The following is a 14,916-nucleotide window of genomic DNA, read 5'->3' as shown; positions in this document are numbered from 1 at the left end:
GGCAAAATGTTTTAGGCAGTAGCAGAGCAGAGCCAGGGCTGGAAAAGAATATGGTTAGCCCTCCACATTGGTGGCTTTGACTTTTGTGGATTTGATTATCTGTGGTTCTGATGAGTATGTTCTCTCTAGGAATCTCTAGGTCCTTCTGCGCAACTCTGCCAGAGGTTGACCATAGAGTTGAACTGGAGAACCTAGACAAAACACTTCTCTAGGCATTTGTAGGTCATCTAGCGTGATTCTATGATCAACTTCTGGCAGATGTTGACCGTAGAGTTGCACTGGAAATTCCTAGAGAGATCTACTCCAAGGTTAAACAAAAAATGTGTTTTTTTATTTGCCGTTTTTGCACATTCACGGGGGTCCTTTACCCGCAACCCCAGCGAATGTGGAGGAACCACTGTATATGATTCAGCCAAGCATAGGTCCACAGGTGGCATGCTGAGCCATACAAGACTGCAGCCAAAAAGCATAAGTGGTATTTTTTCTTCAAAGTTAACTTATCATTAATTGCCATTTGCCATATCTCTTTGTACCAATCTTGTATTTGTAGCTCTCCCTGGTCTTTCCACTTTTTTGCTATAATTAATGTCATCACTGTTAATAGATTTGTAATTAGATCCTATATTGCCTGGGTGCAATTAATCTTATCATATATAGAAAATAATGCTATCTTTGGACAAATTCTAAATCACTTTCTATTATTTCTTTTTATCTCTTTAAGACAAGTACTATTTGCCAAAATTTCTTTATGGATCTGCAACCCAGATAGTGGTGTAGTGGTTTTGAATGTTAAGAGTATGAGCCTGCAGACCAGGGTTTGATTCCCAGATCAGCCATGGGAACCCACTGGGAGACCTTGGACAAGTCACACTTTCTCAGCCTCAGAGGAAGGCAATGGTAAACCTCCTCTGAGCAAACCTTCCCAAGAAACCTCCCTGGAATCTTGTGGGGCTGAGAAAGTGCGACTTGTCCAAAGTCTGGGACAATTCTGGGAACTGTAGTTTGCTGTGGCACTAGAGCTTGGCTGGAAACTACAGCTCCCAGAATTCCATAGCATGGATCCAGAGTGGTGTCAAACCGGATTATTTCTGCAGTATGGGTGCAGCCAAAGGCTCTGGAGACCAGGCTTTGAATCCCAGCCCAGTGGGTGACCCAAGGCAGGTCACACTCTCTCAGCCTTAGAGGAAGGCCATGGCAAACCTCCTCTGAACAAACTTCGCCAAGAAAACCCTGGAGTTGCCATAAACTGAAGGCACACAACAACAAACAAGGCATGGCTTTTTATTGCACACCTTTGGGGCCTTATTTACTCTTATTCGTTTTTTTTAAAAAAACCCTTGACCTTATTTTAAATCCATTTTAATATGTAAATACATTCATGTCAAGGGACTACCTTTACCTTTAGCTTAATATGCTTTTTAAAATCTTGTTTAAATTCTCTATTGGCTTCCATTTGGAATTGTCTGAATGGTTCGTTGTATTTTATTGGTTAGTTGACCTGAGATCTCTTGATGAAAAGGTGAGATAATAATATTTGAACAAATAAACATACTATGGGACAGTTTCTGAAAGAGTGACAATCTGTTACAGGAGAAACAAGAAAAGATCCAAGGCTGTTTACAGAGTAATATACTGCAAACCATGACCTGCAGTTGATGGAAACCCATGTGAAAAGTTAGGTTCCACCGAGATTTGAACTCGGATCGCTGGATTCAGAGTCCAGAGTGCTAACCATTACACCATGGAACCGTTATTATGGCCATTCTTCTACTTTGCCTTGAAAAAAGTGTTCCTTGTTCCACTGAAAAATCCTGCAATGGTCTCATCTCTCTGAATAATCCAGGGCTGAGAACGTTTGTGACCCTTTTAGCTGAGGGAGAGGAGATCTGGGAGTTGTAGTTCAACAACCTTGCTCACCCCTCGACTGTTTTTAAGGCAGGGTGCAATCCATGCCATGCAAACCTTCCTTTACATTAGTCCTGCTTTACTCATGGAATTGCCTTCTAAACCCATGTTTGTACCATCAAACCCTTTCATGCTACAGGACAGTTTTTAAGGGTCAGTTTTGTGGCTGCAAACTGACAACACTGAGGATTTGTGCACCATGGAGTAAAAGTTCTCCTTTTTTTGAAAGCTGAGAGTTGGTTGAAGAGAAAGAGAGAAAGAGAGAGAGAGAGAGAGAGGGAGGGAGGAGGGGAAGGAAAATAAAGGCACCACTGGGATTCGAACCCAGGATCTCCTGTTTACTAGACAGGCGCTTTGACCAACTAAGCCATGGCGCCCCTTCCTGCTAAATACTTGGAAGGACTGCCTCAGCATCTCAGCAGGTCTGCCCAGAAATCCATTATTTCTTTATTAAGTACCTCTGGACTAAGGATTGATCAGAAGACAAGGATACCTTTACCACTATTTCACAAACTGTTCAGCATTTGAAACCTCTCAGGAGATCCAAAACACACTGCAGAAATAATCCGGTTTGAGACCACTTTAACTGCCTTGGCTCAGTGCTAGGCAATCCTGGAAACTGTAGTTTATTGAGGCCCCAGAGCCTCTCTGACAGAAAAGGCTAAATGCCTCACAGAACTACAGTTCCCAGAATCCCCCAGCATTGAGCCCAGGCAGATAGAGCAGTCTCAAACTGGATTATTTCTGCCGTGTGTTTTGGACCTCTGCCTGCTTCCTCGGATACCTGGAGTAAGCTGGTAGCCAAGAAGGGTCTTTATCATCAGGTTGTATGGATAGCCATAGAAATGCAAAAGCTGTGGCTGAGGGTATGGCAATGATGTGGCAAGTTCAGAAAAAGAAAAAAAAAGGACAGGCAAAATTAATGGCATCCAGGGTTGGCAATCAGGGACTTGGTGCTGTACTTCAGTTTGTTGTTGTTGTTGTTGTGCCTTTTTACTTATGGCAACCTTAAGGTGAACCCATCTTGGGGTGTTCTCTTGGCAAGATTTGTTCCGAGGAAATGTGCCCTTGCCTTGCCTCCTGGAGAGAAGGTTGAAATGGAGTACATGTCCGGGAAAAGGAGGACGCCTGGCCACCCTGTCCACGTGGATACTGGGAGATGCAGTCCAGGAAATAATATTGGAGGACAGAGGAGAGGCATGAGTGAGGCGATACTCGCAGTGCCCAGCAGGGGCGCTGCTCTACCACACACAAAGGCCTCTGATGTGAAAAACTGGTGCAAAGACTCCCATAAAGAAAAATGTGGACTGGAACCAGATCTGGAGGGATCCATGGACAGCTCACTTTTCTCAGGGGCATCGGGGCAGTTTGGGACGGGGACTCAAGGGCCGGCTTTGAGGTTTGGTTAAGGCTTTGGGGTTGGGTGAGTCTCCTCTTCACCTGAGTAGGGCTTCCAGTTTCTCTAAGGGTTTTTTTTAATCCCTTTAGCTGCTATGCATTTTTCCTCTCTAGCCAAGGAAATCGAGCATCAAAACAGAGCAGAGAACCAATGAAAAGGAGGAAAGTTTTGGAAAGTGACGAAGGAAATGGTAAAATCAAAAGGTCCGTAGCAGGAACACTCTTGATCTTGCTGGTTGCTGGCATTTAAGAAGCAAGGAGGACACCCTTTCTATAGGTAGTCGTGGCCGAGTGGTTAAGGCGATGGACTAGAAATCCATTGGGGTCTCCCCGCGCAGGTTCGAATCCTGCCGACTACGAATTCCTTTTTCAATTTAAATTGTGCATTTTTGCTTCCTTGAGAACAATTAGTCTTCTGTAATCCTTACCTGGCTCCTCTCCATCGCCACAGGGTTTTGAATGGCATGCCCTGGTTTGAATTCAGTCTGCAAGATCCCCCCCATCATGATATTTATATATACCTAATATATTAGCAATCAGTTCCATGCAGAGGGGGGAAAAACTTCTTTAGAAACCTCTTAGTACACGTCCGGGAAAAGGAGGACGTGGTGTGCTGGGAGATGCAGACACCAAGAAACCTCTTAATACCTAAGGAAGCTTCCCTCCCCCTCCCCCTCCCCCTCCCCCCAATCATGGTGTTTATATATACCATAATGCTTAACTTTATGCCTCATGTTTTAAAGAGCTTCCTTAAGCAGCTCCTCGTTAGTATAGTGGTAAGTATCCCCGCCTGTCACGCGGGAGACCGGGGTTCGATTCCCCGACGGGGAGGGGCTCTGGCCTTTTACTGTCTGTTATTAAAGAATACAAAAGATATTACTAATATTTTAAGGGGAGAAAAGGCAAACTGATTTAAGTTGAGTACAATAATAATTATTATTATATAGATATATATATATTTAAATTGTACCAAAACAACCCTTTTTTAAAATTTCCTAATGCAAAAGCATCCTCTTGAGACATTTTCAGGTCCAAAGCACACACTGCAGAAAGAATCCAGTTTGAGACCGCTTTAACTGCCTCCTGACTCAAAGCTAGGGAATTCTGGGAACTGTAGCTTTGGGAGACATTATTATTGAGTCAGAGAGAGAGAGAGAGAGAGAGAGAGAGAGAGAGCGCTCTGGTGCCACAATAAACTACAATTCCCAGGATTCCCTAGCACTGAGACAGGGCAGTTATTAAAGCAGTCTCAAACTGGATTATTTCTGCAGTGTGTTTTGGACCGACCTCACAAAGGATGGAGGAGGCATCTGAGATCTCAGAACAAGTAACTTTTGCAGCATTGGCATTTGGGTCGGCTGGTTAAAGGCGTTACTGTTTTTGTGGATTTTGGGTGTTCTTGTTCTTTGCTATATGTTCAGCACAGCTACCTTTGCATATGTTTTTTATTTTATTTTATTGCACAATTAAAAAACAATTTTACAGTCTTACATTTTACACATAAAACGTTAACATAAAGCCTAACACAAAACACAAATAAACAAACCATAAACAATACTACCAACAAACATAAAACACCACAAACATCCTCCCTATCACTTATATGCATAAGCCATTGTTACTATATTCCTTTTAGAAAAGAAAATTAAGATTATCCGAATTCCTAAATATAGGCCTCTATCTTGCTTAATGATAATTTTTTTAAATTTCTCATGTAACCAATAATTCTTTAGTTTCTTCAATTATCTCATTCGAAACCTTCCAGAATCTGGGAACTCCCAGAATCCCCCAGTCAGCATAGCCACTGCAGTGATTCTGGATTCTGGGACCTGCAGTCCAAACCCTACTGTCTCCCAAGCTTTGCCAGAACCAGAGGTGAATGGTTTCACACTATCCCACTTTTATTACAACCCAGATGGATGCTGAAAGGAAGGGGGAAAAAGGTTAATTTCCCCAGCTCTCTGAACTGGTTCTACCCAAAGGCCTTACAAACATTGGTTTCCCTGCTACCATTTCCCCATGTGTTCAAAAATTTAGCCTCCAACATCGAAAATATCTGTATTATACAGTTATTATAATTATATTCCATTCTTGCAACACATTGCTGGGATTATTAGTACACAAAAAATTGGCCCCACTTTTATTTGCACAACCCTGAGAGGTGTATTAGGCTGACAATTAATTGATTAATTAACCCCTCCCGCCATCTTCACTCAGAACAACAATAATGACATCTTGACAAAATGCAGGCCTGTGACTAATATTGTCACACACACACGCGCGCACACACATATTTACAGTATATTCATCTCTATGATGTTTAACACTTTTGCCTGATGAAGAAGCCAGTGGAATGTCGAAAGCTTGCAAGATGTGTTTTGTGCATTTTGGCTGGGCCCATAAAGGCATCACTGTTTTATGCATTTGGGGTGTTACTATACTTTTATTCTCAGCCTCAGGGAAAGGCAATGGCAAATCTCCTCTGAACAAATCTTTCCAAGCAAGCCCCATGATGGCATATGGCCTTAGACAACAACAACAACACTCATCAGATCCACAACCCACTGCAGAAGTAATCCAGTTCGAGACCTCTTTAACTGCTCTGGCTTCATGCTATGGAATTGTGGGAAGTGTAGTTTTGGGGGACATTTAGCCTTTTCTGTCAGAGAGCTCTGGTTGCACAAAAAGCTACAGTTCCCAGAATTCCTTAGCATTGAGCCAGGGCAGTGAAAGCGGTCTCAGACTGGATTATTTCTGCAGTGTGTTTTGGACCTGAGTTATCTTTGGAAGTGGGACAGCTAAGGAGCCATTTTTGCCCAAATAAAAAGGAATGAATACTGTGCTATGCTTCCTTGGTAATTATTCTTACTTTCGTCCCATTTCAAGTAAGCAGCCTTTTCCAGGCCTTCAGTAATAAGGTGAGGAGCAGCAACCATGACACAAACCAATGTTGGCTTGCATCTGAGAAAACAGAAATGGCCCAAGAATTACACACCTTAAAGAAAGGAAGTTGCACAAGTGTGTAGCATCTGTGGGGACGAGGTGGCCGAGTGGTTAAGGCGATGGACTGCTAATCCATTGTGCTCTGCACGCGTGGGTTCGAATCCCACCTTCGTCGACATCCCTTTTTTTAAAACGAAAGTCCAAAATATTTCCCTTGGCATCTGAGTCCTAAATTTGTGGAGGGATACAAACTGATTTCACACGTTGCACTCAAACGGAAAGGGTTTCACACATTACATTCAATGGAAAGTCTCATGGTTGTTGGGATTTATTCTGATTTCCTAAATCACAAATGCTTCAGATGCTGAGTGGCTGCAGGCACTTTTCATTTGCTTTTTTAAAATGGCAATTTAAAAAAATAGATACCTCTCCATTGGTCCCTGAAGATAGCTGTGGAATCCTACAGGTATTTTAAAGACAGAAATAAAACTGTCTTCCGCCCGAGCAGGGACTTGAACCCTGGACCCTCAGATTAAAAGTCTGATGCTCTACCGACTGAGCTACCCGGGCTCCTGGTAGAAAGGGAAGAAAGCTTTTGCAGAAATGGAAAGTGGCCAGTCATTAAATTTTTTCTACTGATTTAATTTTGCCAAATCATAGGCAGAAAATAGATGGGAGCTCCTTGAGAAATGAACTAGAGTAGTTGAATGAGTTTGATTAATATTTTAAGAGCCCTTGGCCTATTCAAAAGGATTCTCCTTGCAATCTCAAGAAAACATCCACTCAACATACTTGGTCTCCAGAAGCAATTCTTCTTTCCTTTCTCCTTGCCTCAATTTCCCTTCTTCTAAGATGATGGGGAAATCCTCTCTGGAACTTATACTAGACTCATCAAATGGATCCAGTTAAATAAATGTTTGTTTCTGTCAGGCCTCATTGTGTATTGATCTTAAACGATATAGCCGTGTTAGTCTCTAAAATCAGTATGTAAAGAGAGGACTGTGTAACACCTTGAGACTCACTGAAAGAAAGAAGTTGGCAGCATGCGCTTTCCTAGACTTAAATATACTCCATTTGGTCCAAATGTATTTGAGCAAGTAGACTGAAGTCTACGAAAGCTCATGCTGCCAACTTCTTTCTTTCAGTTAGTCTCAAAGGTGCTACACAGTTCTCTTTGTATACTGCATATTAATATGGCCTCCAAAATCCCTGAGTCCTGCAAATTAATGGAGGCACTTGCTTAAAGCAATTTCCTAGAAAGCTGCATCCATTTCTGTCTGCATTTCCATCTGGTGCACAAAAGATGTGAGCATAAGTTTTGCAAGTGCAGAGCCGCCTACATATAACTTGGCCTTATATACACAACTTACATTTAAAAACACTTAATGAACATGTAATTCTGTCATGCAAAAGAGATCTAGAGCCTCTCTAAAAGATCTTGAGTTAACTTAGCATAAGAGGAAAGCCCTTCTTAAGGAATGATTTCTGGAAGCAGGATATACACTGTAGGAATCGTTTTGCTGTCATTGATGCTGCTGCCTCATTTACTTGGTTCTGGGTTTTGTGTCTGTGGTTATGCTTTAAACTGACTTAACTGTTTTTAGGGGACCCTTATGGTCTCTTGCATGTTCATTTTTTCCCCTTTTCTTAGACAAAAATCTCAGCTTTCATAGGGAATCCTTCTTGCACATACTAATAGCTCCTTTAATTTTGCTCCTTAACCAGACTGATCTTCTCTGATCTGTGTACATTTATCCAAATGTCCACTGTTATAATCTTCAACAAAACCTAAGACCTAAATCATTAAATCATTTAAAACTGACATAAGCTTTCACATCCTAAACCCACTTTTGATACCCTGGACTTTTCTTTAGCCTTTCCTTTTTACCATTCACAAAGTTTTTACATGTTTTCTCTCTCGTAATCAGCTGCGATTCTGTTGAACTGAAGAAACAGCTGTCTGCCCACATGTTAACTGAATTTATTGCATTTCTATAGCACTTTGGAACACCTTCTCTGCAAAAGAATGGGTAGTATTCTGCTTGGCCATAAAACCCAGTGGGTGACCTTGGGTGAGTCACATGCTCTCAGCCTCAGGGGAAGGCAATGGCAAACTTCCTGTGAACAAACCTGTCCAGAAAACCCCATGATAAGGTCACCTTGGCGTCTCCATAAGTTGGAAAGGACTTGAAGGCGCAGCTGGACTCTCCTTCCCTGGGAACAGTTAAGTAGGGGCTGAATGGGCATCTTTAAAGGATGCTAGTAGTTGCATCCTACAGGGAACAGTAGGTTGAGCTAGAGTCATAAAGTTGGAAGAGATCCCAAGAGGCATCCAGTCCATCGCCTGCCATGCAGGAATCCACAATCAAAGCACTCCCAACAGATAGTCATTCAGCCCCTCTTTAAAAACCTCGAAAGGAGACTCCACCACATGCTGAAGACGTGTGTCCTACTGTGGGAGGGCTCTTACCAACTTCCTAATGTTAAAGTGGAATCTCTTTTACATTAGTTGGCCTTTAAGGTTGTTGGTGTTGTGTGCCTTCAAGTAACTTCTGGCGAACCTAAGTCAACTCTATTATGGGGCTGGTCTTTAAGGTACCATCCCTCTTTTAAAGCTGTACACATTTTATGTGTGGGCCAACAGCGGAGGTCTTTCAACCGATTTGAAACCAAGTGCGCTGTGTAGGGGTTTGAGTGTTGGACTACGACTCTGGAGGCCAGGCTTCAATTCGTTGCTCAAGCATAAAACCCACTAGATGACCTTGGTCAAGTCACACTCTCTCAGCCTCAAGAGGAAAGCAATGGCAAACCCCTTCTGAGCAAATCTTGCCAAGAAACCCCCATGATGCAGCCTTAGGGTCACCGTAAGTCCAAAATGACTCAGAGGCAGGCACACTACAAGCAAGCAAGGCAAAGAGTGGAATTTACTCAGTGTGGAAACCATAACATGCCATGTGAGATTTTGTGACTGCTGGTATCATCCTTGGGGACACGATAAACTTGCAGAAAGTTTATCATGTCCCCAAAAGCTATATCTTTCTGGAAGTTCCAGAAACTGGATTACAGTGATGCTTAGCTCTTTTGTGGAGGTTGTAGGCGGCTCTTAAAAGAGCCTTTGCCTAAGCCTTGGCTTTTCTTCACTCCCTCGCCTTGTGGCTCTCTGTTTTCCTGGGCAGCAGAGCCACTGGGATGTTGGGCAGGACCCCTCCTTGGGCCAAAGTGACTTTGCCCAGGAGCTTGTTCAGCTCCTCGTCGTGGCGGATGGCCAGCTGCAAGTGGCGAGGGATGATCCTGGATTTCTTATTCTCCCGGGCAGCATTGCCAGCCAGCTCCAGGATCTCAGCGGTCAAATACTCCAGCAAAGCAGCCAGGTAGACCGGGGCTTCTGCTCCGATACGCTCCGCATAGTGTCCTTTCCTCAGCAAGCGATGGACGCGGCCCACGGAGAACTGGAGCCCGGCTCGGAAGGAGCGAGTCTTGGCCTTCGGACCGGCTTTCCCTCCTTGCTTCCCGCGAGTAAACATCCTCCTGAAAAGTCCCGCAGCTTCCGAGGTTTGGAAGAGAAAAGTATCTTGGCGCCCTTTATTGGCACACCTGGCTCGCAATTCGGAGGCACTGCACACAGCCATTGGCTGGTCAGCTTCCCAGGACTGTCCAATGGGGAGGAAGAGAACGGACGCTGATTATTAGCCATTGGCTGGTCAGCTTCCTAGGACTGTCCAATGAGGATGAAGAGAAAGGATTCTGATTATTAGCCATTGGCTGGTCAGCTTCCCAGAACTGTCCAATGGGGATGAAGAGAACGGACGCTGATTATTAGCCATAGGAACCTTCTTGGCTTTGGAGTGACTGGCCGGCCAATCAGATCGCAAGGCGGTCGAATATGCAAATTAGAAAGAGGGGAGTATAAATAAAGGGAGCGGAGGCGCGCTCCGCTCAGAACGCCTTCAGCTGCTGACTGAGAGGAGAAGGTGAGTTGCCAAGATGCCAGAGCCAGCGAAGTCCGCTCCTGCGCCCAAGAAGGGCTCCAAGAAGGCGGTGACCAAGACCCAGAAGAAGGGGGACAAGAAGCGCAAGAAGAGCAGGAAGGAGAGCTACTCCATCTATGTCTACAAAGTGCTGAAGCAGGTCCATCCGGACACTGGCATCTCCTCCAAAGCCATGAGCATCATGAACTCCTTCGTCAATGACATCTTCGAGCGCATTGCTGGAGAAGCCTCTCGCCTGGCCCATTACAACAAGCGCTCCACCATCACCTCCAGGGAGATCCAGACCGCAGTCAGGCTCCTTCTTCCAGGAGAGTTGGCCAAACACGCCGTCTCCGAGGGCACCAAGGCCGTCACCAAGTACACCAGCTCCAAGTAGATCCATCCACTCCATCACCAGACCCAAAGGCTCTTTTCAGAGCCACCCAACTGGTCCAGAAAAACTGCACGAAATCACATTGTCATGTTTTCTCATCCTGAAATGCAATGTTTTGTGCTTGGCTTGTTAGGGAATGTGGCAGTGGGTTCTTGTAGCACTTTCTGAGGCAGAAAAAAGGTTCTAGTTTTAAGTTTTGCCTGCATCTGAGAGTAGATCAAGTCTACCAAAGCTTATACTACAACTTTCAAACGGTCTCAAAAGATGAAATTCAAAGATATAGCTGCTTGAAAGTTTATGTTTGCATTCTCCTGTCCCTCCTTAGTTAGGCAGGGATGCCCTCTCTCATTCTGTCTTTCATGTGACTTTGGTCACTGACTCTTGGAGAAAGTCGAAGTCAAAAGATAGCCATGTTAGTCTAGAATGAGTAGGCAGAGAGATCTTGCAGCACCTTTCAAAGTAACGGAAAGAAAAGTTGGCAGCATGAGCTTTCAGAGACCAGTCTATTTCCTCAGATGCAATGCAAAAGCTCATGCTGCCAATTTCTTTCAGTGAGTCTCAAAAGTGCTACAAGATATAGGTCTGGCCCTGGCTTCCACGTCAATGTCTTTGAAATCGATTTGAGCAAATGTACGGTTTTCTTTGGAGTCAAGTTTTGAAAACCAGAGAAGCAGCACAAGGCCGGTTAGCTCAGTTGGTTAGAGCGTGGTGCTAATAACGCCAAGGTCGCGGGTTCGATCCCCGTACGGGCCAGTTGTGTTTTTATCCTGCTTTATTGAATTAGAATTTAAATAAAGTCTACCATCTTCTTCTTCTTCTTCTTCTTCTTCTTCTTCTTCTTATTATTATTATTATTATTATTATTATTATTAATAATAATAATAATAATGCTGCTGCTGCTCAAAACTCCACCAAACAATGATACCTTTTTTGGACCAACCAAAATGCACAGTTACATGTTGCAAGCTTTTGAAGCTCCACTGGTTCCTTCATCAGGCAAAGGTGTCAAAAACCATACAGGAGGAGAAGAAAAATTGAAGATGTTAGACACAGGCCTGCATTTTGCTGTTTTTTTTGTTCTCAGTTCAGATGGTATGTAGGGGTATTATTTGCAGGCTGGGACCTCCTCCTTCTGGCCCTCTGGACAAAAAACAGCCCATAAGGTCATCTAGTCCAACCCCCTTCTGCCATGCAGGAAATCTCAATCAATGCATCTCTGACAGATTGTCATCCAGCCTCTGCTTAAAGACCTCCAAGGAAGGAGACTCCACTACACTCCGAGGAAGGAGCGTGTTCCACAGTCGAACAGCCCTTACTCTCAGGAAGTTCCTCCTAATGTTGAGGTGGAGTCTCTTTTCCTGCAGTTTGCATCCATTGTTCCGGGTCCTTGTCTCCGGAGCAGCAGAAAACAAGCTATCTCCCTCCTCAATGTGACATCCCTTCAAGTATTTAAAATGGGTTATCATATCACCTCTTAACCTTCTCTTCTCCAGGCTAAATATCCCCAGCTGCCTAAGTCTCTCTTCATAAGGCATGGTTTCCAGACCTTTCACCATTTTAGTCGCCCTCCTTTGGACATGCTCCAGTTTCTCCACATCCTTTTTAAATTGTGGTGCCCAGAACACAATATTCCAGTTGGGGCCTGACCAGAGCAGAATAGAGTGGCACTATTACTTCTCTTGATCTAGATGCTGTACTTCTATTGATGCAGGCTAACATCTCCAATTTTTCTTCTCTCGTATAGTTTTTAATTTCTTGCCTGATGAAGAAGCCAGTGGAGGTCCAAAAGCTTGCAACATGCAATTGTGCATTTTGATTGGTCCAACAAAGGTATCACTGTTTGGTGGGTTTTTTAAAAAAATTTGCTCTATGGCCAATACTGTACCCTGAATATTATCATGCTGCTGTCAATCCCTGGTTCTTAATCCCAGCTCAGTGACTAGCAATCCCTAGTCTTCTTCCCTCAAGTATGCAAAGAGATCTTGTAATACCTCTGAATTTAAGTGAAAGAAAGAAACTGGCAGCATGAGCTTTCACAGACTTAAGTCTACTTCCTCAGATGCATTTGGGTCTAGTTTTTCCTCAGAATAAGGAACATATATTAAGATAGTGAAGTCAAAGGCTTTCTTCATGGCTGGCATCCACATAGGGTTTGTGGGGTTTTTGGGCTCTGTGGCCATGTTCTAGAAGAGTTTATTCCTGACGTTTCGCCAGCATCCGTTGCTGGCATCCTCAGGCTCCTTGTGTTGAATCATTATTTCAGCATAGTGTTGCATTTATGTATTGCATACCTTATGTTTCTGCAATGATGAAATGGAGCAGTCCCTGTGGCTTGAGTTGCTCCTGTCATTCACTACATTATCTCCTTGGAGAATAATAAATACTGCATTCTTTGCAAGGGAACAATAAAATAAAAATGTATTTTTTAAAAAACGTGTCCTTTGCGTTGGCCGGGAATCGAACCCGGGTCAACTGCTTGGAAGGCAGCTATGCTCACCACTATACCACCAACGCATATGTAAGCACAGCTGGCATTCTTGTATGACATGATAAGAAATTTCAGCTAGGGCAGCAGTGTTGAGTAAAGTTGTATCTGCACTAAATAAATAATCCAGTTTGACACGACTTTAATTGCCATGGCTGAGTGCTATGGAATTCTGGGAAGGGCAGTTTGCTTGACATAAAATGTTCATTAACCATATCACACTGGGGCTGCATCCACACTGCAGAAATAATCTGGTTTGACACCACTTTAACTGTCATAGCTCAATGCTATGGTATTCTGGGATTTGTAGTTTGTTGTGGGATTCCACAGAAACAAACTGCATTTCATAGCATCGAGCCATGGGAGTTAAAGTAGTATCAAACTGGATCATTTCTGCAGTGCGGATGCAGCTTTAGTGTGATATGGTGATGCAATATTTTGTGTCAAATGCACTGATGCAAGAGATCTGGCTCTAGTGAAGCTTTAAGAAGATTATTCAGCTCACTGCATGCAGCTCCCAGGGAATGAACCAAACAGAATGGAGAAAATACATATACTTCTGCAATACATTATTACTAATTGAGTGATATGTTGCTGTTGTCGTAAATCAGGAAAAGGAGGCACATTTTTGTCAGTGCTTTTCAAAGAGACAGTTCGTAGCTTCCAAAGTTTCAGCATAAAATGTAAATTGGGGAGGAAGGACGCCAGCAACACCTTTTAAGACTTTATTTTAATATGAGATTTTTGTGGGTGTCAATTAACCTATTTCTCCAAGTAGTGTGTTAATGTCTAGAGTATAAACTACAATCATAGAATCATAGAGTTGGAAGAGACCGCAAGAGCCATCCAGTCCAACCCCATTCTGCCATGCAGGTAATCTCAATGAAAGCATCCCCATTGACAGATGGCCATCCAGCCTCTGTTTAAAAACCTCTAAGGAAGGAGACTCCACTACTCTCGGAGGAAGGAGTGTGTTCCACTGTCGAACAGCCCTTACTCTCAGGAAGATCCTCCTAATATTGAGCTGGAATCTCTTTTCCTGGAGCTTGCATCCATTGTTCCCGGTCCTGTTCTCTGGAGCAGCAGAAAACAAGCTTAATCCAAAGGAAGCTACAGGAGCTGATGGGGGAAAACTACCATCTCTAGACTGCATCTGTGCAGTTTGTAGCCAGTCACGCTATCTACTATACTTTTATCCTTCCTTCTGTGGCAGGTATTTTGAGGTAAAGAGATCTTGTACTGTTTTGAGGGTTAGAGAGTCAGGCTGCAAGAAAAAAGAAGGTGTGCTTCATATAAAGGACTCTTCCATCTTTAAACAGCTCTTAAAGTCTGGACTTTGAACACAAAGAAATGAACACTGAAAGCAGTGTGCAAAACTGAAAATAGAATTAAAAAAAGAAAAAGTAGGGCTCGTCCGGGATTTGAACCCGGGACCTCTCGCACCCAAAGCGAGAATCATACCCCTAGACCAACGAGCCAGCTATTGAGAGCTCTAGATTTAAGATATACTATTTGGAAAACACTAAAGTAAACATTGCTAGGTAGCCATGTTTATTCATATAGGAACACAGAGTGCCCTGCCAACAAAAATGCTTCCCTTGAAAGTTTTTCCATTGCAAACTTCCTAAGAAGTGCGCCCTCTTGTGGCGTTGTGGCGTTTGTGTTGCTCTATTGTGTTATTCTATCCAAAGCATCATTGATGAAGATTAATCTGCCCTTTGTTACAAAATGCACTAGGAACAATTGCTATCCTTGTTTGGATTTAGCCATTAAGAAATGAAAAGGGCAGTCAGAGTATTTCACATGCAAGTCTTCATCTTAGA

The 14,916-nt window shown here is 43.4% G+C and overlaps 2 protein-coding genes and 9 non-coding genes across 11 annotated transcripts; 5 read left to right on the top strand and 6 right to left on the bottom strand.

Moving 5' to 3' along the window:
- Positions 1-1,677: 1,677 nt before the first annotated feature.
- On the bottom strand, positions 1,678-1,749 carry TRNAQ-CUG (transfer RNA glutamine (anticodon CUG)). Its single transcript has one exon. It is a non-coding gene; the product is annotated as a tRNA-Gln (tRNA).
- A 459-nt stretch (positions 1,750-2,208) lies between these two features.
- TRNAT-AGU (transfer RNA threonine (anticodon AGU)) lies at positions 2,209-2,282 on the bottom strand. The gene has a single exon. It is a non-coding gene; the product is annotated as a tRNA-Thr (tRNA).
- A 1,298-nt stretch (positions 2,283-3,580) lies between these two features.
- TRNAS-AGA (transfer RNA serine (anticodon AGA)) lies at positions 3,581-3,662 on the top strand. The gene has a single exon. It is a non-coding gene; the product is annotated as a tRNA-Ser (tRNA).
- A 400-nt stretch (positions 3,663-4,062) lies between these two features.
- TRNAD-GUC (transfer RNA aspartic acid (anticodon GUC)) lies at positions 4,063-4,134 on the top strand. The gene has a single exon. It is a non-coding gene; the product is annotated as a tRNA-Asp (tRNA).
- A 2,205-nt stretch (positions 4,135-6,339) lies between these two features.
- TRNAS-GCU (transfer RNA serine (anticodon GCU)) lies at positions 6,340-6,421 on the top strand. Its single transcript has one exon. It is a non-coding gene; the product is annotated as a tRNA-Ser (tRNA).
- Positions 6,422-6,743: 322 nt separating this feature from the next.
- Positions 6,744-6,816, bottom strand: TRNAK-UUU (transfer RNA lysine (anticodon UUU)). Its single transcript has one exon. It is a non-coding gene; the product is annotated as a tRNA-Lys (tRNA).
- A 2,567-nt stretch (positions 6,817-9,383) lies between these two features.
- Positions 9,384-9,770, bottom strand: LOC149304096 (histone H2A type 2-C-like). The gene has a single exon (XM_089481194.1). The coding sequence runs from the start codon at positions 9,768-9,770 to the stop codon at positions 9,384-9,386; it is 387 nt and encodes a 128-aa protein (XP_089337320.1).
- Positions 9,771-10,222: 452 nt separating this feature from the next.
- Positions 10,223-10,611, top strand: LOC149304095 (histone H2B 1/2/3/4/6). Its single transcript, XM_089480286.1, has one exon. The coding sequence runs from the start codon at positions 10,231-10,233 to the stop codon at positions 10,609-10,611; it is 381 nt and encodes a 126-aa protein (XP_089336412.1). The 5' UTR covers positions 10,223-10,230.
- Positions 10,612-11,287: 676 nt separating this feature from the next.
- Positions 11,288-11,361, top strand: TRNAI-AAU (transfer RNA isoleucine (anticodon AAU)). The gene has a single exon. It is a non-coding gene; the product is annotated as a tRNA-Ile (tRNA).
- Positions 11,362-13,050: 1,689 nt separating this feature from the next.
- On the bottom strand, positions 13,051-13,122 carry TRNAG-UCC (transfer RNA glycine (anticodon UCC)). The gene has a single exon. It is a non-coding gene; the product is annotated as a tRNA-Gly (tRNA).
- A 1,377-nt stretch (positions 13,123-14,499) lies between these two features.
- On the bottom strand, positions 14,500-14,571 carry TRNAP-UGG (transfer RNA proline (anticodon UGG)). The gene has a single exon. It is a non-coding gene; the product is annotated as a tRNA-Pro (tRNA).
- Between the last annotated feature and the right edge of the window lie 345 nt (positions 14,572-14,916).

This window comes from Sceloporus occidentalis, unplaced genomic scaffold (assembly GCF_023333645.1).
Source record: "Sceloporus occidentalis isolate IW3139 unplaced genomic scaffold, rSceOcc1.0.p SCAF_14, whole genome shotgun sequence".
Classification (NCBI taxonomy): domain Eukaryota; kingdom Metazoa; phylum Chordata; class Lepidosauria; order Squamata; family Phrynosomatidae; genus Sceloporus; species Sceloporus occidentalis.
This window is presented reverse-complemented; position numbering and strand designations above follow the sequence as displayed.